Raw genomic sequence first — 22,268 nt, 5'->3', positions numbered from 1 at the left:
ACCGAGGGCTATCCGAAAGTGGTCGGGTGTGGAGAACTTGAAGTCCTTCACAAGGATCCCTGAACGCAGGATGCCGAAGGGAACATGTTATAAAAGTCTCATTGCATGGAAAGATAAGATGTGTTCACGAGTTGAATGTCAACGAGCTGGCCTCAGTCATATGCTTGTCATGAATACTCGTCACGAGGATAGTCTGTTCTCAAAGATTAATGATGTTGACATCACTGGCCAGCTCGCATCGTGAAAGAGAAACAGGGGAAAAGGCCAGAGAGATGCCCTCAATCGAGACAGCTCCCTCTAGCTGACCTCCGGGGCGTCCGGGGAAAATTAGGAGGACAAACCTGAAACAGTCTGTTTTAATCGTTCCACGAGATTAGCGGCGATGCCTTGAACCGCTCGCGGAAGGCTCGCCTCATCTAAGAGAGCTTTGAGAAGCTCTCCGTCGAGGGAATCTGGCATCTGATATCGTAGCGCGCTTCACCAAGAGGCGCAGACAATCGGCCCGCCTCGGAGACTGGCGTCGCGTGACTCTTACGTCACCGGAGAGAAATTGACGCGAGCAATTATCAATTCGCACACATCGTCACTACACGAGTGCGCAGCCAAATGGATGGCTGGAAGCGCGATGCTCTGCCGCAGAGAAAAGCGGCGGAGAGCGGCGGCGCCGATTGCGCCTGCCGGCAATTTCGGTTTCAGATGTCTATGATAATTTAGTTAGAAATAGGCTGAAATCTCAACACTAAAAAGGAAAGTTAACCAATGCGCAGACAGACAGAGCCGAGTAAGACTTGTGATAACATTATCTGAATGTTACCCACGCTGAAACCGGGTGGCACACCTGCTTGCGCGGTCGAGCGGGGCGATGAATCCTCTCACGCAAATTAAAAATACACAGAAGGCGACTCTAAGCGAGGTGGGTTTGACAACCTGATCGTCACGCCGGCTAGCATGAGGGCTTCCGCTCTCGAGGTCAAGTCTCGGCACCCCAACAATTGCTCACCCTCGCTTTTCTCCTTTCGCAGGTCCGTCTAGGGTTGAGTGAAGGAGCTTCGTGGCACGCCAAATTCAAGGACTCCGCCTACATCTTCGCTGGTGGGCTGTCATTCGATCTCACGGAGGGAGACATCCTGGCTGTGTTTTCGCAATACGGTGAGATCGTCGACGTCAACCTGGTCAGGAACGAGGAGACCGGGAAGTCCAGAGGATTTGCCTTCATCTGCTATGAAGATCAGCGCAGCACTGTCCTCGCCGTGGATAATCTGAATGGTGCCAAAGTCCTCGGACGGACCATCAAAGTCGAACATGTAGAGGATTACCGGCTCAAGGATGAGGAGGCGGCCAAGAAAAAAGATTGGAAGTGCGGTTGTGGGGCAGAGAACTTTAAGTTCAGGGACAACTGCCTCAAATGTGGAGGTCCTCGCCCATCACTCAAGGTCGAGACGGACCACGGAAACGATACTGCAAGAATCGATGCTGGATCTACCGAGGAAAGATGGGGACACGATGGGTTTCGAGAGAACGAGAAGGGCACCTCCCCGAGTAAATCTGAGGCGTGGGAGGGTGCGGCATTCAAGGCAGTTGCCAACGTGGATGATGACGATGCGATGATCAGAGAACTTAAAGCACGCAAAGAGGCTGCAATGGCGAGGGCAAGGGCTGCCGCACAGGGTTTGCCCATTCCAGGTAGTAGCAAGGATGGAGCACCCGGGAGAGAAGCGAAGAGGGCCAAGAAAGAGAAGAAGTCCAAGAAGGAGAAAAAGGAGAAAAAGTCCAGGAAGGAGAGGCACAGCTCGAGCAGTGAGGAGGGTGCTATCAGAGAATGAACGAGTTGAGGAAGGTGCAAGTTAGTAACGAGCTCTTTAGTCTAGAGATGAGCGGTGTAATTGATGCACGCAATAGACACATTCTGGTCACTGAAATCGATCAGCGTCATCCCCCCAGTTGAGAGAGTGAGAGTCACCCCGAGCCCTCCATCAACTTGCAACGCGTGAGCAACGCACGAAGCGATGACCGATTCCTCTGCGAGCAATACCGTGGTTCCAGCGCCTCGCAAGCTTCTCATGTTCGCATCTGTCGAGTCAAACACATTATCAAAGTCCTTCACCTTCAGTAGATTCGCGATTTCGTACGCTAGAGAACTGGAGAACGCTGCACTGTCGTGCCAGATCGATTTGATCCCCTCCTCCATGAGAACCTTTGCAAGACTCTCCACAACCTTTGTCCTTTCTTCCGCTTCATCTTCATCCTTCGGAAGAGATGAGCAAATGAGAAGTGCACGATTGTAAGTCATATCTGCGTTACCCTTTAAGGGCAGTGCTGGTGTTTGATTGAGTCGCTCAAGAATCACCGAATGGGCCTCTTCTCCTTGGTAAGGATTAAACACAAACGTTGTCAACCCACAATTGCTTTGGGAGAGGCGGCGAAAATACTCTGAACCTAGGCCAAGAGCATTCGCCACCATGGACTGGTTCACAGCGTTATGAGCCACCACAAGGACGTCTTGACCATCTGCATCGAGTATACTTTTCCAGCATTCAGCACCCCGCTCCCAAAGTTCTCGAACTGGAAAATGGCCATCAATTTCAAAGTTTGCAGGGTCTGCCTTCCATGCCGCATACTTGTCACCGTACTTTGCTTTCCCCTCTTCTTTCAGGAGCCCCTGGAAGGAATATAGATCAATCTCCCGTAACTCCCACAAATCGATGAGCTTTGAATCCCGTGAATCCCATATGACTTCGGCAGTTCGACTTGCACGAGCAAGGGGACTACGGAAGCCGATGTCGAAATGCTTTCCCTGAAGAAGTACAAAGTGTCAACGTCAGGAGAGCGTTGCTGGGATGAATTCGGGCTCACCTGCAACATTTCCCTCGTTATCTCTGCCTGACTTTCACCCTTCTGCGTCAATACCGACAAATCGGAGCTTCCCTGTATCCGTCCTTCCTTGTTCCAAGTGGACTGCCCGTGTCGCACTAGCGTCACCTGCAGTAGATGTGGACACTGTGAAGACGTACTTGGTTATTGCTTCTGGTATATGTAGACGCACCCTCTTTGTCGACCCCACATCGGGCAACCGCTTACTAGCACTCGCTGCGGAGCACGTTGAGTCAAGATTAAGTGGGACACGAGCAGGACCTGTTCTAACGACCGTGCTCCTCAGGTCGAAACTGGTTGGGGGTCCGCATCGTGTTCTCGCTCTGAAATCGTTGACAACAGCTGCCATCCCTGCATCAGAAGCAAAAAGACGCCGGGATTCCTCAAATTATTCCACTCTCACGAAAGACTGGAATGTGTCAACACTTAGGTTTGTCCAGCGCGCCCTTAGGATGTCTTGGTGGTTGCCCGTGCTCGCAGCTGTGTATCTTACGAAAAATCTTGGCAAGGTAAATTTGTAAATTTTGTAATCGGCCAGAGAGGAGGAAGGTGGCGCACACACAGTGGCGCCTGTGACCTTGTTACTGCATAGATTTCAGCCAACCTGTATGTGTGCGACACAAATCAGAACCATGTGCGGTATCTTGATGCCCGCCGAGCGAGTTCAGCTGTTGCCGGGTTAACGTCCTTGTATTCTGCCGACTGCCCGCGGCACCGATGAGCACTCGGCACCTCACGCGCGTACACGACGGCGAAAGCCTTGAGGACCTAAAACCATGGCGGGTAAGACCTGAAAATCCGACATTGTACTGTCCTCTCAACCTTCAATCCGCTCCAGTCCCAAGCGGCACTTCCCATATCGTTCCGAGATACCATATCGCGCCGACCGGCTGTTCACAATTCAATTCCTTCGCAACTGTCTTCCCTATCCCAAGGCTCGTGGCATTGAACTGTTCACCAAGGATGATGTACACGGGACAAAGTCGCAAGTACCGAGCGGCTGGGCGGACATCCCGATTCCAGAGTGCACCCCTCCTCCTTTGCCCAAAGTGATGGAGGATAACCAGAAGGTTGCCGATGAAGTCTTTGAAGCGCCCAGCACCCTCTCGCAGGAACACTATACTGCGCTTGTGCGCTCGGTGCTCATGCCATGGGGAACGCGTGCCCCAAGCGAAACTAATGATTTGCGCACTATAGCCGCCTCAAATTTACGTGAAGCTTTTCAAGTGTCCGAGGAGGTGCACTCCAAGGCACTTGTCGCTGCCCACAATGCTAATCGTGAAGTGGTTCACGAGCTTGATGTGCATCTCAACGACGGTGAAGAATTAAGGCACGACAGCAACAGTGACGATGACAATGACCTGTCAAATTCAGTTAGAATACATGCAGAGAAACGCGCTGTTGAACCGCTCGTATCCAAGCTGCAGGTTTTGCCACAGTTTGACACAACACTTCATATTGCGCTGTTAAGAACTGAGGGCGCCGACCAGAACAATGAAACAGCAAAAGGGATTTCAAAGGCAAAGAACCGGCCGAGTAACTCGAAAGGAGGAATATTCGCATGCTGCTTTGGGGGAGGAGATGATGAGAAGCAAAAATCTAGTGCTGATGCCGTTGCGGTCAAATCAAGCATGATGGAAGGGCAGCTGTACATCTCTGCAACGCTTGTTCTTCCAGGGGCCGAGAATAAGGAGAACACACCTCGAAAGCACCAGTTTAGTTCTCCTCCTATTTCATGCAGTCTGCTGTCCGGCGATACTTCCTTGGCATTGTGTATTCCACCAATTCGTGTAACAGGCATGGACACGGCTTCTGCGCTTGTCGAATTCCGAGTGTTTTATGGTGCCCCTATCGAGCAAGAGGTTACGAGAGATGAGCAGCATCTTGATGTCATCTCTAACCGTATCAGAAATTCAGTAGGAGGTACAGAAACCGCGAGGGTCATGCAACTCGCACCTGACATACCCATGGCCACACACGTAGGGGTAGCAACACTTCGTGTTGCTGACTTGGAGGATACTTCAGGCATGGCCACCCCTCAAAAAGTCCGTTTGCTTCTCCAGTCACCGTCTGTCACTCCCGAGCTTTCTCAAAATGGAAGCGCTCTCCCAAGGCTTACCGCAGTACATCTTGTGGTTGATTGCTTCGTTGAATCGCGTGCGAGCGCTGAACCTCACTATGATTTGAAGAATCGGAGCGGATCTCACGATATGACGTGTAGAGAAGAGCTATCCGTCTCAAGCACTGAAATTGTTTTTGCGGTTTGGAATGCTTGGATGCAGAGGGGCTGCCTCTCCAACGGAGGACCACTTGAGGGACCACTTCGCGCTGGGCTACAGCTGCCACCTGTGGGGGATGTCAAATATAATTCCAAAGCTACGACGAACAATGTTGATAAATTTGAAGGGCGAGCTAAGCAAATGGTTCCACCACAAGGCTGGCGAGGTTTGCTGAGTGCCTATTCTGCGCTGTACCGGGTACCTCGTTCAACGATTGCTCTCGCAGAGGCCATGATTATCGCAAGGTCTTGGACTTCAGGACCAGAACTATCGATCATATCTGAAATACACGCTCGTCTTGCAATGTCAGTTGCTTCTATCGCCTCCGGTCGTGCAGCTCAGACAGAAAGAGCAATGCATGCCAAGGCAGCAGCATTTATCTTACCGCACGCTGAAAAATCTCTGCAAAAATGGCTAGCGCCTCCACCAGGTACAATCACCAAGGAGGCAATATCGATTATTCGGGCACTGACCCCTGTGTTGGCGTTGTGCCTACCACTTGAGACATCTGCATCGAAGTTTGCGAATTATATGCATCGCGCTGCTCTTCAAGCTGTGATGATACGAACCCTCGGCAGTCTGAGTCCAATCACACGAGATGGGGATACAGCTGGCGTTGCCATGCGACAGGAAAATGATGCGAGCGATGCAAGTCAAACATCATTCAATTGCGCGCGCAGCGATACTGTCCCGAGTGTGTCAGCTCTGAAGGATGTCGTACTTCCGAAACATGCATCATTTGGCTCAGATGCGCCATTATCATTTTCGCGTGTCACCTCTGCAGTAAATTTGGCAATCGCATGCTTCGATGTTGACATGAGTGTATATAAAGCTCTACCGTCTGGAGTGTCTGCTGCACCTGTAGTTTTCCACGGCATGGTCGCGGTGCTTATGCAGGTTGTGAATGATGTCATAGTCTCCGCATGCAAACTGTGGGCGCCTCCGTACGGCAAACCCTTTGAAGACCTTGAATCTGCACTAAGGCAGCTCCGGATGAAGTTGCACGGTGCAGGTGTAGTGTCCGTGGCCGGTTCACTCTCTGTTCGGGCAATCGAACGATTGATGAGAATCCCACTCAACCATATGCTGAGCTCGCTGTGTCCACGTCTTGTTGGCATTTTAGAGAAGGGTGTGGCGCGGGAAAGGTCGATTTCACTACCCCCTACTCCAGTTGCCCCTGCTCGAGGGGCAATGCATTCTGCCTCGCTTGTTGACCTCTTTGCTGCACTTCGTGATGCATATATTGCTGCGATGCCCGCATCGGTCAATGATGATATTCGATGGCACCATCATACCAAGGAAGTTGATAATATTTTGGCCCAAGCTCTATGCTGGTACGTTGGTGAGCATGAACGCGACTGTCTATCAGAAGTTCGTTCATCACGAGCACGCTTATGGGCCGACCTTGATCGATCTCATGTCATTCCTCGTGAAAGCTCAATTGCTGAAGGAGAAAGTTACGATACCAAAGATGATGTTAACGCTATTACAGCTACGCTTTCGTGTGGCTTTCATACTCGTTTGAGCAATATCCACGCTTGTGTTGCTTCTCTCCGGGCTCTTCGTGAGGACTGTCCTCTTCTCTGGCGAGGACGCGAATCAGAGCCAGCTGCTGCTGAGAAACACGACCAGGAGGTTGACAACTCTGACAGCGAAGACGACGAATTACAACAGGATGATGTCGACCAGAGCACAAGACTGAACTTTAAGAATGGCCAGAAAGATTCCTACACAGCACAAGTTGAGATAGTTAATTTCAACTTTGATGTTCTATTGCGGAAATTGCGATGTTCACGTGCATCTGTGATTGCAGCAGCAGCAGAATTGTTGATGGATGTCATCACACCGGATCTCTCGCTGGCAGTGTTATCACCTGACTTTGCAACACGGCGGATCGCCCTTGCAAAGGTCTTCGATATTATTGACGCTGAGTTTGCAATAATGAATTCATCCCTGGCTGCTGGCGCTTTCCGTTTGGCTGCGGGATCCATCTACCGCGCTTTATGTGCTGCTCTTGAACGATTGATACTGCATCGTTCGCATGATGACATTGATTCGTATGTCGCATCTTTATCTATGGGAGCGTACGCTGCAAACGGTGGGTGTCTTTCCGGGACGTCAAAGCCTTTGACAGAATCGCAACACTCCAGAGTGGTTGAAATTGCTGATGCACTGCATGATTTTCTCGCTGTTGATGGAGCGGGGGTTCCAGCACAGGTTCTTGCTGACGGCGAAAAGAGGCTGAGACGGCTTTTAAATCTGTGGTTTACTCCAACTGTAGAAGTGTGTAGAGAATATCACCGACAGACCGATGCAATCGCACATAGAGGTGGTGGAGCAGCCATGTCTGATCAAGATGGTCCTGTGAGCGTTTTGAGACCACCGGAAGGTGGGGGTGTTGGTCTTCTTGATCTACTTCAATTACTCGCACAGCGAACTGGGATTTCAAGCGATGGAGACGCCGCAATTTTAGTCGACACGCAGAAATCTGTGGCAACAAGCGTCAATGCGCAAACTTTATTTGGACTTGGAGTTGAAGAATATGTGTCAGCCTCCTTTGTGTGTAGGCTAGATGAAACCACTCTCGCTGGACGATTTTTCATCATGCCAACATGTGTGGGGTTCTCTTCGTGTGGAGTCGGACCAGATCATCCTCATGACATTCACAGCGCCTTGAAAATTCCAATCAGTCATATCGTACGTGTCTACAAAGGTGATACAGAGCATGGTCCTTTACCGGGTGTTTCTATTGTTCTTGTGGATTCTCGCTGCATCAGACTAGATTGCTTCGCAGGTGGAGCCTCTGCAAGAGACCGTGCTCTTGATGCGCTTCGCTCGAGAGCTTTGAGAAATCTATAGCATAGTCTAGTATTCAATTACGAAGGTATTTAGTTAGTCCTTTCAGATGATCTGGAACGAATGGCATGATGCATGATTTAATCACGCTTGGGCAGGCTCGACGGCAGCACGGGCCTCCCTTATGCGGCTCTCCAATCGAACAAGAGTGGGATCAAATTTCTTGCCATGACAAACAAGCTCCTGAGCAATCACGAATGCCTCCGCCGCTTTTTCGATTCTTCCCATCCTATAATGTGCGACTCCACGATTGAATGATGTAGTCACAAGCCACGCCGCTTCATCAGCCGGATACGAAGAAAGAAGTGCGAGGTTGGTTGCTGCGTTTTTGAATAGCTGCTCTTCGACCTTTTCTGAGTCTTCAAGTTCGATACGATTACGCACGATGGCAGCGATTGTGTCTTCGTCGGGACTTGAGGCTTCAAGCATCGTATCTAATGCAATGTCAAGGGCACGAGAGGAAGCTTTAGGGGACCCAAATTTAGCTGAGATACTTGCCATCAAGACAATATCCTTTACAGACAGGCATGGTGTCTGCATTAACTGCACCTGGCGCGATCCATCAGGCGAATCATTTCCTTCCAAACACAAGAGTTCGTGCATAAGTACTATAGCAGACACTCGCATACGTGATACGAACTCCTCTTCATACTCCTCGGCGATTAGCGCATCAACGAGCTTGAGCAGTTTTGTAAGCGCGCCTCGGGCCTGATGCAAAAGATTCTGGTAATTCTTCGGAAGCCCATTCCGCGTTATTGCAGGGTGTTGCTCTTTGCAGAGGTCCAGTATACAAGCTCCAACCAGCAGCAAAGCCGATGCTTTCCGTACTTTATGAATCAATGATGACTTATTCGGATGGCCCTCGTCGGTCGTGTCGGGGAAAAAGAAGGGGATGAGGAACGCACAAGTCGAGAAGCAAACAGCTGCGGGCGTCTTCTCTCCCTTTTTCACTGCTTCCAATCCTGTGTTCCAGGCAACCGACGTAAAGTACTCTCCATCTGTCTCTGACAGTGGTTGCATTCCTTTAGTTTGTTTCAGACGATCAACAAGAAGCTGGAACAGCTTTCCGATTCTGACAGCCAGGCTGTCACCTTCGCCTGCATCCTTGTTTCGTGGCTCCGTCAAATGGAATACGGCCAGGCGAAACACCAAAATTTCAATATCATGCAAAGGACCATCCTCTCGATCCTTGCTGATGAGACGGTGAAGTTCGAAAAGTACAAGAGAAGCAATATGATGATTCGCTCGAATTTCAGCTTCGTGGGCTGCTGCAATTAAGAAGTCAACGTCCTCGAGGGCAAAGAGAAGTTTCATCAACTCATCCAACTCAGTTTCTTTCCCATCCAAGCAGAGCAGAATTGTAAATTTGATTAGCAAGGTCGATGGAGACAATGGAGATTCAAGCGATTCCACGGTGATTATAGTCGCAAGGGCGTCCTCAAAAAGCCCGGAACCAACTTGGCAACGTGCTTGAAGCCGAAGAAGCTGTACTCGGGGGGGGTTGGATCCTGACCCATTAGCGTCCAAAAAATCTTCAGAGCACTGGTAAAGCTTACACGCAAGATGAAAGCATTTGGCCTTAAACATCGCGGAGGCATGATTGAAAATAAGAATATGAGCTCGGCTTTCTGTCCCTTGAGAAGCTAGCAGTCGAGTTTTCACCTTTTCCTCAGATATCAGCAAGAGAATTGCTTCGGTGGTATCGTCCAAGATCTCATGCTTGGCCGTTACAATTATTCCCTCGAGCACTGAATCGATAGAATGTAGAACTTCAACATCGTCTGCTGATGGATCTCCTATTTTCGAGACAAATAACTCTATTGCTTTTCTTTGTGGGCCAGGTGCTGCGTGAAAATATTCGAGCAGGACTCGAGTGCAAGATTTAAGGGGAGCGATGGGGTTCTGCAATATTTTCTCCATGGCAATGAACGCTTGATCCATAGAAGCAGACTGCAGGTGTGCTTGAAAAGATAGGTAAGATAGCGTGAAGTCGAGGTTTGGAGTCATAGATGATGGCTTGTATTTTGCCACTTTGCCCTTTATTGTCTCGATACATTTCGTCGTGCCATCATACAGATTGCAAGATAGACGCGCACATGCAAGATATCGGAGAACTTCGATTGCAATTTCACTGTTTTCATTACCGCAAGTAACATCAGGATGATCAAGGCAATATTCTTCTGTCATCCACGATGGTAGGTGTTTGCTTAGGATCTCAAAAGCTCCCTCTAGAAATCTGACAGCTTGATTTGGATTATTCGAGACAGCAACTTCCAGCGTTGATTTGCCGAGAAACAACTGGACAAGCACCAGCTTCTTGACAGCATCAGCTTGACTGGCCTCATTTTGCTTCCTGTGGGTCGCGACAGCGTATGCGTCATCAAGAAGAAGGTGGCACCTATCTATGTCAGATAGATGCCATGCGTTACTTGCTTCAGTCGCGAGCAAATCGAACAACTGAGAAAGTAAAAGCTGCGTGTTTGCGCTGGCTTCACTGTGATTTTCATCATTGTTGGTCAAGGAGATGTGCTGACGGACAATATCACAATATTTTGATGCCCGCGCAAACATAGTAGCTGCCTTCTCGAAGTCTCCTTCCTCATGATAGAGACATGCGACCTTCGAGGTGAATGATAGCGCAATTTGCGCATCAGAAATTGTGATGTGATCGGACAGGCAATATTCGAGCAGGTCAGCTGCGATGCTGCGAAGAAGTGTGACTTGCTTGGCAGCTTCTCTCTGCTGCTCGAGCGATTTGGTCAGCCCGTGAGGTACTAAGCTTTGCTCCGTGACACCGGTTAACAGGTCATTCGTGTAAGCAACACAGTAATTCCAGAGTATCCTCGAACTGGAAAACAGTCTCTCGGTTCCTTCCTTGTCTTCACAGCAAGGGTGGCGCAGGAGGTCTGGAGTCAAGACAGCAGACAGAAGGGTTGCAGCCTCTTTTAGTCCGAGTGCTTCCGAGCTGAGTGCATCGCAGACTTCCATAACTTTATCGGCGATGGCGTTTGTGCTCATAATAACTGGCTGGTTTCTTTCTTGAGCCGAACTGATCCTTCCCACTTCGCTTGGAGCACAACGTCGACCCTCAGGAGTCTCGACGTTTTCGGTGCCCTCGCGACCCTCTGCAGGCTGAGGTGATGCTTCACGAGATATCGTTTGTTCAACATCGACATCCTTGACTCGATTGTGTGATTGACCTGGCAAGTCGCAAGTGCTCACATCCTGATGAGTGAACTCTGCTTCACCCCCGCGAAGACTTCTCGGGAGGGGTTTTGTGGCCGCGAGGAAGGGTCTGCTTGAGTTCTGCTCGATTGGCTTCTTGCTGCCAGGAGCCAGCTTTACGCGCTTCATGTATCGAGGTGAATCACTTGAGCAGCAATGGTCTCTAGCTAGAGCTTGTAGTGTTCGTTTGTGAGCTGCGGTCGGCGAGTCTGAAGTGCTAAAAGTTGTGAAGTGTCTGGAAGACAAGCAACGACAGCTGGACTCTTTCGGAGAGAACACAAGCAGTCAGTGATGAAGTTTTTGGAACTTGCTAAGTCTTAGGTACCGTATGCTACTGTATCAGATTTATGTTGTTACAACAACCAACTCGACCACTAGATATTGTAGTTCAAGGAGTCCAAGCCTGAGACTTGATCCATACTCAGGGACGGCTCGGCCTTTGTCCCGACCTTCACCAGACGTGCAGGGATGCCAACCGCAGTGCTGTTCTCTGGGATCTCCTGCAGCACCACCGAACCAGCCCCAATCTTTGAGTTCGCACCCACCTTTATGTTCCCAAGAATGGTGACACCCGCGCCGATGACTACGCCTGAACCAATTTTTGGATGTCTGTCTCCGTCTTTAGTTCCAGTGCCGCCGAGCGTTACACCGTGAAGTATCGACACGTTGTTCTCAATCACCGCAGTCTCACCAATCACAACACCCGTGGCATGGTCAAGCATCACTCCCTCGCCGATGGTTGCGCCTGGATGAATGTCCACATGAAAAATCTCAGAAATGCGACTCTGAAGCAGCAACGCCAGCGGTTTTCGGTCTTGCCTCCATAGAGCCGCCGCCACGCGGTGCGCCTGAATGGCTTGGAAACCCTTGAAGAAAAGGAGGATCTGTAGGTATTTGTCACACGCCGGGTCGCGATCCATCACCGCCTGCATGTCCGCCTGAGCCTTCTTCACCAAGCTATGATCTCGACGATACTGCACGGAGAATAATTCCAGCAGTTGCGAGTCCAGCAGCACGTTGCTTCGCAGCTTGTTCGCGAGCACAAACGCAAGAGCATCCTCCAGAGACCTGTGCGCCAGGATGGTGGAGAAGAGATAGCTCGCCAGCGCCGGCTCAGAGTTTGCGTCGGCCCTCGCCTCCTGGCAAAGAGTCTGCCAAACGACGTTTTCGTTGATTGGGCATGCGTCACCCTCGATCATGATGTTCTCCTCCGCGGCTGTAGCCGACTCTTCCTCCGGAATCCGCCTCACCTCCAAGATCCGCTCCGGGACGTCCGTGGACAATTTCTGCCGAGCCCCGAGCCGGTCCGCGATGGCTCGCACCTTAGGCCTTTCGCTCTGCCGTCTGCGCTCTGACCCGACACAGTGCGCGGGAAGCATCGTCGAGTGCTTCGCAATCGATCTCAGCTTCCTTTCCAAGCACTGTCGGGGCGTCGCGAAACCAGTTGACGTCACCAATTGCGCCATGATTTTTCACCAGGGCTTTCCGCCTGACCGTAGAGCGATTCGTTCGCCTTCGCCACGAGAAGGGCCTCGACGACGAGAAGATCGAACGCCGTCAAGCGAGGTTTCCAGGGGGGTCCAGGGGCGGTCGCGGCCCCGGCGCTGGTGGGGGTGGGAGAAGTTGGCCTTTGAGAGGAGCCTTTCCGAGACCCAAAAAAAAAAAAATCGGGGCGGCGCCGGGTCTGGTGGGGTTGGCGGGCCATCGGTTCATCCCCCCGCATAACACTTAGATGGAAAAAAAGTTTGTTTGGTCACAGCTTGACGCTGCGGCGATCCCATGGGGATACAATTGTTAACGAATCGATTCAACGGTTGAACGGTTGAACGCTAGTCAAACACCGAGTCGTCTCGTGTTGGCCCCTACTTCCAAGTGCTCTTCCTGCGCTTGGGATAGAATGAATCCGTCGCACCCGCCTCGACAAACTCGACGAAGCTCGCGTGCACCGGAACCCAGCCGAGTTTCTCACGAGTTTGAGGGTTGTTCATGCTCTTACCCAGGGGTCCATTGTCCTCCGTGAATTCCGGCATGTTTCCGTCGTAGGCATCGCTCTCCAAGCAGCACTCGACCATTTCCTTCCTGGTAACGGGCACGCCGTCTGTGGCCAGGAAAACCTCCCCTCCGCCTGTCCTTCCCTCAAACTGCGCAACGAGCACGTCGACACACGCCGCCGCCGCGTCCTCGTAGTGAATCAGGTTGACCAGACCGTCAGCGTTGGATGCAAGAGAGGGGGTTTTCAGAAAGTACATGTGAGCACCCCGCTGTGAGTGATACAGTCCCGCGAGACGAACGACGCTCCCACCCGCGGCCAGCACCGCCGCCTCGGCCTTCAGCAGCCTATCCGCGCGAGGTGACTCCCCAATCTCAAACTGAGGCGTGCTCTCATCGCAAGGCTCTCCGTCCTTGCCGGCATACACCGCCGTGCTGCTGGTGAAGACAAAAGCGCCGCTGCCATCCCAGTACTTCAGGGCTGCCTCGACCTCGGCGGCGTAGTCCTCGCTGCCAGAAGGCGGCGCGCTGAACACGACGAAAGGGTACTGCTCATCCCCAGCCTTTTCCTTCAGCCGGGGAAACACGCCGAGGGAGAGCAGCCTCTCGTGCGAAGTGTCGGTATTTGTCTGACCGATCACGGAAGCCGCCGGAAATTTCTGCACAAACACGGGAAGGAGGAGGTGGGTGACGACGTCAGAAACAGCGGATTGACGAAGAAGGTGCTGGAAAAACCTAAGGAGGGAGGTTGCGCGCTACGCGCAGATGAGAGTCGTGGCAGGATCGCACTTACGCCGAGCCATCTCTGGCAGACAAGAGATCCCAGTACGCCGGGGCCTACGACCAGAAGGTCACGCGAGCAGCTCCCATTGGCCGAGGCTGCCACGATCCGGCGAGCGCGTGCACCGGCAGAATAACGAGCAGATCTGCTCGACGGCGCCGGCGCCCTGACGGACGAGGAGGAGGAGCGCGCGGCTCTCGCGCTGAGAGGAGATCCCCGCGACCTAATCACTTCGACACGTGGAGTGGCGAAAGTGCAGCTCGACATTTGGTGCCAGAGGCCTGCTTCGGCTAGCGCTCGTTCGCTTGGAAAAGTGAGTCATCAGCTCCCGAACAAAAATTTTGGGACTTTTTCGAGGCGCTCTTTGATGATGAAGCGATGACTGCGCAGCCGCCAGGTCTGTGACTCAAGTTTTAGAACCCCGCGATCAGGTTTTTAGCAGGTCGGATCTGGAATCTTTGTGCCCACCCCCAGCTGGCGATTGAGGTGTGTCATAACCAACTCTGGTGGTCGCTCACACCAAGGGGGCGGGAGCGGCTGAGGTCCGCTTTCAGGATTGCTGGTGGGAAAGTGTTCTTCAAACCTTCAAGAGTATCCAAGCCTCCGATTGGTTCACCGGAGCGGCGCGCTAAGTGTTTCATCTATGCTGTGTCAGTGAACGGGTGGGAAGAAACAGAAACGAAGGGACGACGCAGCGGCTGTTGGCGTTGAACTGAGGGTTGGGTCGCTGTGCAGCTGGAAAAGGGCGAACCGCATCGCGCACGAGGAATGCCAGTCTTTGACGAACACGTCAACGCAACCAGTGAGTGCTCAGTCGAACAGCATGTCGTAGACGAGGTGACCAATATCAATAGCCGGGACGACGAGGGCGAGCCGGAGGTTGAAGATGAAGATACGAGGCATCTTACCACCCCGGTCCCGAAGGGCATCCTGAGCGAGACACGAAGAGGCGCTGGGACCGGTGCAAGTCCGTGGAAGCAGGTGAAGTTCCAAAGCACCCTTCCTGAAGGTTTTCCGGAGCGTTTGACACAGCAAAGCAGGGGCTTTACGCAGCGTGGGGGTGAACTTGGTGGCCTCAACTTGCTATTCCTGGTGCTTATTTGCATTTTTCTAGCGAGGGTCCTTACCACGGCGGTGAGCACCATGCTGCTGGAGGAGCTATAGAACATTGTTTAGGATTGTTGTACTAGTCAGCACGCGAGCGATTAAGGCGGAACCTAGTCTATCAGATATAATGAAATGGATGTCTAAGCCGCGGGTTCCTCAGACTTCTCCTCCGCAGCTTCCTCCGAAGGCGGGGCGTAGTCAGCCAGAGCCTTGGCAACATCTTCCTCTTTCACTACTCCGTTCTCGAGGAAATGCTTGAGGATCTCCTCGGATGTCGGTTCGGGCACCGGAGCGGGCTCTTCTTGGCCGGCAGCATCCTCAACAGCCGGTGCTTCGTCCCCTGCCGCTGCTTCGTCCCCTGCCGCTGCTTCCTCATTAGCAGCTTCCGGTTCAGGTGGTGCCGGTGTCAAGGCTGTCTTTGCCTCTGCGATTTGCTCCTCGGTAACGAGAGGCGGGTCGATCTCGGTGAGTATCCTGAGGGCGAGTGCGTTCCTTTCAGCCTCCGCCTGCTTTTCTTCCTCCTCCTCGGCCGCCTTCCTTGCAGCCTTGGCGTTGGCCACCGCGTCAACCTCGCGCTTGGCGTTTTCGTTTGCCTCTGCCTTTGCCGTCAACATATCCTTCAAGGCCTTTGCGATGATGTCGTTCACGCATCTCCTGGTCACGGCGGCGTTGGAGCAATCGTCCACAACTGCGTCGGTGAACCACGGCATAAACTCCTGCTCCACTTCCCTCTGCACGGGATCGTAGAAGAAACCCGAGTCGTAGAGCCTGTCGAAGACGTTGCCCATGAGGCCATTGAGATAACCCCGTGCGAACGTCTGCGCAGCCACCTTCTCCCTCATCGCTTTCTCCCTTTCCACACGTTCTTTCTCCTGTGCGATGCGCCGCATCTTTTCCTCCATCTTGCGGATCTCTGCAGCCTCCATGCGCTGCAGTGCCACGAGCTCTGCGTTGCGAAGCTGCTCAAAGTACTCCTGGTGAGCGCGCATAGCCGCGAGTTCCTCCTCCTCCATGACCTCCATCAGACCTTGCTCCAGAGTCTTGCCGACAAGGACCTCAAGGATGGGCTCCACCTCAAAGTCAAAGTCGAAGAGGTCACCGTCCTCAATCTGTGTCTGGACGTCGATGCCAATCTTCATCGGGACGAAGAGAGGCGTCGGCGGTCTATCCATGAACGCATCCGTCTGCGTCGTCACATCAGACTCGGGGACCGTGTCCACCAGTTCCTCGAGGTACTGTTCCGTCTGTATGTCCATGTGCCGTCGGCCTTCGACGGGCTCGGGTGTCTGCGGCGGCTTTGAACGCGTCCTTTTCGTGGGCTTCAACTCTGGGCCTGTCGAGTGCAGAGACTGCGCCGCGTACGTGCTTCCGCGGATCACGCGCCTGTCGTACATGATATTCGCGGGATAATTTCCGTACTCTGCCTCTGGAGGAGGCTGAGGACGGAACTTGGGCTGCAAAGAGACGAGGGGAGGGGAGAGATCGTCAGCGAGGGGCTTAATTCCGCTTCCGACCTAAAATTGGACCGAATCGGGTAAAATGACCGCAGCACGCAACGCTCGTCGCAGGCGCGATCGCCGGAGTGTCGCCCGACGAGACCGTGGGTTACGCCGAGTGACATGGACCAATGTCACTCTGAGGTGAGCGTCTCGGAAAACCGCGCGACGTCGGCGAACCCTTTCGCGCCATCAAACCCAGTGGGTTCCAATAGCGCCTAATTTAGGTACGGCGTGCTCTCTGGACTAGGTACGTCTGGATTGCCTGGCTGTGTCGACTTACCCGCTTCAGCGAACCGCTTGGCGCCTCTTCCGCCACTGTGTACGACTCATCGCGTTTCTTCTGGGCGGCAACCGCCACCCCTCCCTTTCCCATGGCAACCGTGGGTCGGGTTTGCCGGGACAGTGTTGACCGGGATTCTTGAGGCCTCCTTCCGTTTGGGGAGCCGCTGATCTTAATTTTTTTCCGAAGGGAAGTTTACTTAGCGCAACCTGACTAAACCGCTGTGGTTAATTTTCGCTCATCGTGGTAATATCCGCGGGGAAATTTATAACTGGTCATCTGTTGCCATTTATGTTGTATTTTGAGCCCTCTAAACTGAATTGCGTCTGCGAGCTCGATGGGAGGCCGATCGACGCGTGCGTTTTTCCCGAGGGTGTAGGAGTCGAGGAAGTTCTTCGGCGCGTCGAGCACGCCCAAACAGGAGGCGTGAGCTCAGCACGCGCGACAGAACATCGCGACATGTCTATCTCATTCAAAGTACCGGGCGATGAAGGCGTGTACATTCCCAACGAATTCCTCGACTCTCTCATGCAGCCCGACGTCATCAAGAATGCTCTGTGCAAGCACTTTTTCGAGGGAAACCGCGACCTGATGGAGAAGTACTGGAAGACCCTGAAGGAGCGAGAGCTGCGAGAGTTTTTCCGGCTGCACTTCGGAAAGACGGTCGAAAAAGAAGAACGACCGTTCACGTTCGTCGTGTACGGCGCCTCGGGCTACACCGGATCCCTCGTTCTCGAGTACATCTACAAGCATGTCCGCGGCCTCGGCAGCGAAGTTACCTTCGCGTTGGCCGGTCGAACCCCAAGCAAGCTCTCGGATCGTCTTGACGAGGTCCTCGCAAAGTTCCCAGACGCCACGTATAGGCCAGAGATCTTCAAGGCCGATATCTCTAACTCCATGGATATACGCAAGATGGTGCAGAAATGTCGCTGCGTGCTCAACGTCGCTGGCCCTTTCATCAAGACGAACGCTCACCTCCTCGTCGAGGCGTGCATCGACTTCGAGTGCGACTACGTCGATGTCAACGGCGAGGTGCCCTTTACGCACAAGCTGATCCCGCTGCACGACTGGGCTAAGAAGAGAAATGTCATTATCTGCCCGAACTCCGCCGGAGCCGGAGGTCTACCCGACTTGGCCGCGTTTTTCACCGCCGAGGAGCTCAAGAAGGTCACCGACGCCGAGTTGAAGACATTGCGATGCTTCATCACCAGCAACGGCGGCGCCCCGTCAGGAGGCACTCTCGCCACGCGCGCAGCCATGACCGCCGAGATGGGTAAATTTGTCAAAATCATGGGTGATCCGTTCGCTCTCGGTGGCACGGTCGGCGATGGCAAACGACCCGAGGACTCCGACAAGGTTCTCGCCAAGGTTGAGTATTTCCCAGAGTTTGAGGGCTGGTCGGGGCCGTTCACATACGCGTTCTACGATACCCGCCTGATCAGGCGCTCGAACTGGCTGTTGGCGGACCTCGGCGAAGATCCGTACGGCAGACATTTAAATTACAGCGAACACCTTCTTTTCCCGTCGGAGGAGGTGGCCAAAGAGGTCACATCAGCTAACACGAGCTCGAAGAAGGAGGAAGAGAAGCTGAAGAAAGAAGGCAAACTTTTCGGGGTGGGTTGTCGCATGTCTCGGCGCTCATTTGGACTTCCATGTTTTTCCTGAATGCCTCTCGAGCACAATTTGCGAGATTTCGTGTGTTTTCTAGTCGCTGACGTCATTTTGCTCCTCTGCAGCTCGGCGATGGACTCGCCGAGGACGTTCGTTCCAAGCTCTTCATCGACTACTACTTTCACGCCACTGCCGAAGATGGCTCCAAGATTCGGGTAAGCGTGCTCACTTTCGAACCACGCCATCACCTCGTGAATGATATTTACCCCACCTCAGACGAAGATATCTGGAGGAGATGGATACGACGAGACCGCCAGGTTTGCCGTCGAAATGACCATGCTCCTGACGACCAAGCGCGAAGAGTAAGACACCCTTGTCCCGCTGCCTCCAGCAATAAGCCTTCCCGCGATGGTCCACTCTCCCGGACACCCCGTGTCTCCACCCCGCTGACTGAATACAACACGCGTAATTCAGGCTTCCTTTCATCGGCGGAGTACTTACGCCCTCGGTGGCTGGCGGGAAAATGTTCGTCGATGCCGTCAAGGTGAGCGCTCCTGTCCGATTCCGCAACCAATCGGCGACGCCTCCCAACCCGATCTGCGCTCACCTCCCCTCCCCGTGCACCCGTCGCAGGCCACCGGCGTGACCTTCGAGGTCCTCGACGACGACTTTAAGGTGGATTTCTCCAGGATTGAGCGCGTGGTCTAAAGTGCGGAGCGGCGCTCCTATGTATGGCTGTGGTTGCCGCTGGGGACGACCTGTTCCAGCCAGCCGGAGCCTGTGAGTCGCGAACCCCAGGACAGTCTGAACAGGCTCCCGAGATTTTTTGTCCGTTTTGGAGGGAACGCTTCTGTGGGCGATGCTGATGGTTCAGCAACCAAAAAAGACATCGCTGCATCCTGGCATGCGCCACGTGGCATTACACGTCAGCGTCTGCGATTCTAATTGTAATGAATCAATCATCTGCATCGCACAGCAACGCAGTCAGAGATTTCTCTGTCGAGATCGGAATTTCAGAACTTTCTCCCGCGAAAAGCAGGCCCCAAACGAAACCGTGTTTTCCGGGAGCGAGGCTTCGTCATAGAGACGCGCGGGCGCGTTCGATTCGCACTCGCTCGGGGATCTTCGAGCTAACCAAAAGCCCCGCGGGTCTTTCTCGGCCGCGGGAGTCATTAGTGCCGAAGCGACGGCCTCGTTGGCGGGCCGTCGCACCTCCCCGAACGAATAAAAGAAAAGGCCACCAGCGGGCATCTATCTCCCTCCTGCGGTGCACCTCCCCGTGACGTGAGTGAAGCACGGCCCATGACGCCGCGAGGTTTTGCACGAATATTCGATCTTTTTCCCCGAAAATAACCTAGTTTTGGCGAAGATTGGTGTCGACTTTGCGCTCGATTATGGCGCGACGCTCGGTCCTCTCCGTCCTCTCCGTCCGGTGGTAATTGGCCCGGGTTTTCCTTTCGGGCCGTCTTTTCCCGTCATTCTCTTGCGAGCGGCGACCGGGTTGTCGCGCGTCGCTCGTGAGTTCTTGAGGACACTGACTCTCGGACGCCCGAATTTATGTCGCCACGTTTTATTTTCGAACGCCCTGCATCCTCCGGAATCCTCCTGGCGAAGGGTCCACCCTTGGGAATCTTATGAATATGGGCAGTCAGACTCAACGAAAGGTCGCCACGGTGACTGAGAGTTGTCGCACCACCCTTTCCTGACTTTGCCACGTCAACCCACGTTTCGACATCGCAGAGGACGTCATGTCAGCGACGGCTCTTCATCCGAAGAGCGCGCTGCCAGCGATGGAGGATCAAGAGCCGCAGAGGGTCGAGAAGTGGAAGACCTCACCCGGCGGCCCGCTCGAGAGACACGTGCAGACCTCCAGCGGGGAAAACGCGCAAACCTCCAGTGGCGAACACGCGGGCGATGCGGGTAGTGACTTGAGTGACCCAAACGATGATGAGACCAACGCCGAGACTGCGGTCGACTTACAGTGTCACGAACCAGTCATGGGGGATGCCAAACGCCCTCGTCTGAGGAGGCACGACGTCGCAGACAAGAACAAGAACAAGGAGAAGGAGGTCAAGGAGGAGACTGACCAGGGGGCGGCGGCTGCCGGCGTGGCGGGCGAGACGCCCGAGAAGGCTATCGATGCTGCGAACGATCGCGGTACATCTGACCCTACGGAGAGGAAGATGGAAGAGCAGCCGGAGAACGAGCAGAAGGCGTCGTCCACGCAAGAGAAGTTGAGGCAAGCAATGTCAACCCGCCAGCTCCAGAGCAAGTACGAGGAGATTTTCGGAGTCCCCACCAAGGTTCACAACAAGGATTGGATACTGAACAAGATACGCGAAAGAGTCGAGCTAGAACTTCCCACTGAACAGCCAACGGTATCTCCGAGCGCGAAGTCACAGAAGCGCGCCCAGGCCACCACTGGATTCGGAAGTGGTGCGGCGATTGGAAAGGCAAAGGAGGGCGGTGGGACAAAAAAGGGCGGGGCTCCTGTGGAGGTTCCCGTGGGCCAGATACGATGCAGCAGAAACGATGGTAAAAACTGGCGCTGCTCAGAGATGGCGGTTCCTGGTCACAAACATTGTCCAAAGCACATGAGATGGTCCGCTGGGAGTCGGAGTGCAGCAGCCTCGAAGCAGCAGGGAGCAAATGGTGGAGTAAAGAGGCCTCGATGGATGCCAGATCCAGGCGCGAAGGACGTGCACAGTGGCGGTATGCCGTTTGGCGCTCAAAACCCATTTTTGGCATCACCCCTTCTGTCAGCGGCCGCATCCGCTTTAGACGAGCTTCATCATAAAGAGAATATGATGCGTGCGCTCGGTGGGATGATGCCTGCGGCTTTTGGTTTTGGCAGATGGCCGGCTTCTGTGCCGGCAGCATCAGCACCTGGCTCGGGAACGGTCCGACCGACGCCGTCAAAGGCACCGTTCTCATTTGAAAATTTACATACTTCCGCCACAGCAGCAGCAACGCAGTCTGCGATGGGCGCATCTGCTGCTGCATCTGCTGCTGCTGCAGTTGCTGCGATGGCTGCCGCTAGTGCTGGCATGGCTGGATCGCTGCCACCAAGCGTGAGCTGCACTGTTGAGCTCGCAACGTTTCCAGCAGCGGGAGATACAACAGGACAGGGTGAAACTGGACCAACCATCCATCGGACGCTATCTCTAGCTGCGCTTTCCTCGTTTGATGCTTTGCACTGCACATTGGCTGGTATAGCAGGAGCCCCTCCACCTACTGGCGGTCGCTACGATCCTTCGACACTTCAAGTTGCGTACACCGACGAGCACGGTGTGCCAAGAGTTCTCGGTGGAGAGACTTGGCCGATATTCATGGCAAGCGCTCGCACGGTTCACGCCAGAATATTGGTGACGAAAGAGACATTGGCAGCAGCTTCACCTTCTGCGGTTCAACCGGTGCCCGCGGCTCCTCCTCAGCTTCCTCCGGGCGCAATGTTCAATCCGTTTATGATGGCGATGATGTCTGGAGGCAACCCTGGGGGAGTTCCCGCGCCTCCTGCCGCGCCATCTATTGACCCGAACGCGATGTATATGGCGATGATGATGTATGCAGCCGCGGGCGGAGGCATGCCCGGTGCGACAGCAACTCCCTCCGAGAGGCAGGACTCTCCGAGGAAGTAAGTGTTGCGAAGGTCGCACCTTCGAGGATAGCAAATTTAGACTTGAAATTCAATCACTACACTTGATTCTTTGGGAGTGCGGATCGGACCACTTTGTGCGAACCCTGAAAACTCGGTTTAAAAAATGCCACCA

At 53.5% G+C, this 22,268-nt stretch overlaps 10 protein-coding genes across 10 annotated transcripts; 5 read left to right on the top strand and 5 right to left on the bottom strand.

Moving 5' to 3' along the window:
* Positions 1-1,049: 1,049 nt before the first annotated feature.
* On the top strand, positions 1,050-1,319 carry MICPUN_76856 (predicted protein; the record flags this gene model as incomplete). Its single annotated transcript, XM_002503906.1, has 1 exon — positions 1,050-1,319. A coding segment is annotated over one exon (270 nt), but the record flags the coding sequence as incomplete, so codon positions are not given.
* A 545-nt stretch (positions 1,320-1,864) lies between these two features.
* On the bottom strand, positions 1,865-3,344 carry MICPUN_50990 (predicted protein; the record flags this gene model as incomplete). Its single annotated transcript, XM_002503561.1, has 3 exons — positions 3,044-3,344; positions 2,854-2,979; positions 1,865-2,794 (listed from the first exon to the last, which is right to left on the bottom strand). The coding sequence occupies exons 1-3, from the start codon at positions 3,218-3,220 to the stop codon at positions 1,865-1,867; spliced, it is 1,233 nt and encodes a 410-aa protein (XP_002503607.1). The 5' UTR covers positions 3,221-3,344.
* Positions 3,345-4,814: 1,470 nt separating this feature from the next.
* Positions 4,815-7,587, top strand: MICPUN_50989 (predicted protein; the record flags this gene model as incomplete). The annotated part of the gene is made up of 1 exon (XM_002503905.1): positions 4,815-7,587. A coding segment is annotated over one exon (2,773 nt), but the record flags the coding sequence as incomplete, so codon positions are not given.
* A 503-nt stretch (positions 7,588-8,090) lies between these two features.
* On the bottom strand, positions 8,091-11,360 carry MICPUN_60079 (predicted protein; the record flags this gene model as incomplete). The annotated part of the gene is made up of 1 exon (XM_002503560.1): positions 8,091-11,360. One exon carries the CDS (start codon positions 11,358-11,360, stop codon positions 8,091-8,093), a length of 3,270 nt encoding a protein of 1,089 aa, XP_002503606.1.
* Positions 11,361-11,605: 245 nt separating this feature from the next.
* Positions 11,606-12,697, bottom strand: MICPUN_96480 (serine acetyl transferase; the record flags this gene model as incomplete). The annotated part of the gene is made up of 1 exon (XM_002503559.1): positions 11,606-12,697. The coding sequence occupies one exon, from the start codon at positions 12,695-12,697 to the stop codon at positions 11,606-11,608; it is 1,092 nt and encodes a 363-aa protein (XP_002503605.1).
* A 396-nt stretch (positions 12,698-13,093) lies between these two features.
* MICPUN_101484 (predicted protein) lies at positions 13,094-14,268 on the bottom strand (the record flags this gene model as incomplete). The annotated part of the gene is made up of 2 exons (XM_002503558.1): positions 13,094-13,879; positions 14,173-14,268. The coding sequence occupies 2 exons, from the start codon at positions 14,266-14,268 to the stop codon at positions 13,094-13,096; spliced, it is 882 nt and encodes a 293-aa protein (XP_002503604.1).
* A 501-nt stretch (positions 14,269-14,769) lies between these two features.
* On the top strand, positions 14,770-15,165 carry MICPUN_60076 (predicted protein; the record flags this gene model as incomplete). The annotated part of the gene is made up of 1 exon (XM_002503904.1): positions 14,770-15,165. The coding sequence occupies one exon, from the start codon at positions 14,770-14,772 to the stop codon at positions 15,163-15,165; it is 396 nt and encodes a 131-aa protein (XP_002503950.1).
* A 23-nt stretch (positions 15,166-15,188) lies between these two features.
* RSP3 (flagellar radial spoke protein 3) lies at positions 15,189-16,996 on the bottom strand. The gene is made up of 2 exons (XM_002503557.1): positions 16,888-16,996; positions 15,189-16,562 (listed from the first exon to the last, which is right to left on the bottom strand). Exons 1-2 carry the CDS (start codon positions 16,978-16,980, stop codon positions 15,249-15,251), a joined length of 1,407 nt encoding a protein of 468 aa, XP_002503603.1. The 5' UTR covers positions 16,981-16,996; the 3' UTR covers positions 15,189-15,248.
* Positions 16,997-17,346: 350 nt separating this feature from the next.
* Positions 17,347-18,864, top strand: MICPUN_101482 (predicted protein; the record flags this gene model as incomplete). Its single annotated transcript, XM_002503903.1, has 3 exons — positions 17,347-18,501; positions 18,624-18,713; positions 18,775-18,864. 3 exons carry the CDS (start codon positions 17,347-17,349, stop codon positions 18,862-18,864), a joined length of 1,335 nt encoding a protein of 444 aa, XP_002503949.1.
* A 1,424-nt stretch (positions 18,865-20,288) lies between these two features.
* On the top strand, positions 20,289-22,205 carry MICPUN_50982 (grf-like transcription factor; the record flags this gene model as incomplete). The annotated part of the gene is made up of 1 exon (XM_002503902.1): positions 20,289-22,205. One exon carries the CDS (start codon positions 20,289-20,291, stop codon positions 22,134-22,136), a length of 1,848 nt encoding a protein of 615 aa, XP_002503948.1. The 3' UTR covers positions 22,137-22,205.
* Between the last annotated feature and the right edge of the window lie 63 nt (positions 22,206-22,268).

Source organism: Micromonas commoda, chromosome 7 (assembly GCF_000090985.2).
Source record: "Micromonas commoda chromosome 7, complete sequence".
Classification (NCBI taxonomy): domain Eukaryota; kingdom Viridiplantae; phylum Chlorophyta; class Mamiellophyceae; order Mamiellales; family Mamiellaceae; genus Micromonas; species Micromonas commoda.
The sequence above is the reverse complement of the archived record's forward strand: the minus strand, read 5'-3'. Positions and strand labels throughout refer to the sequence as shown.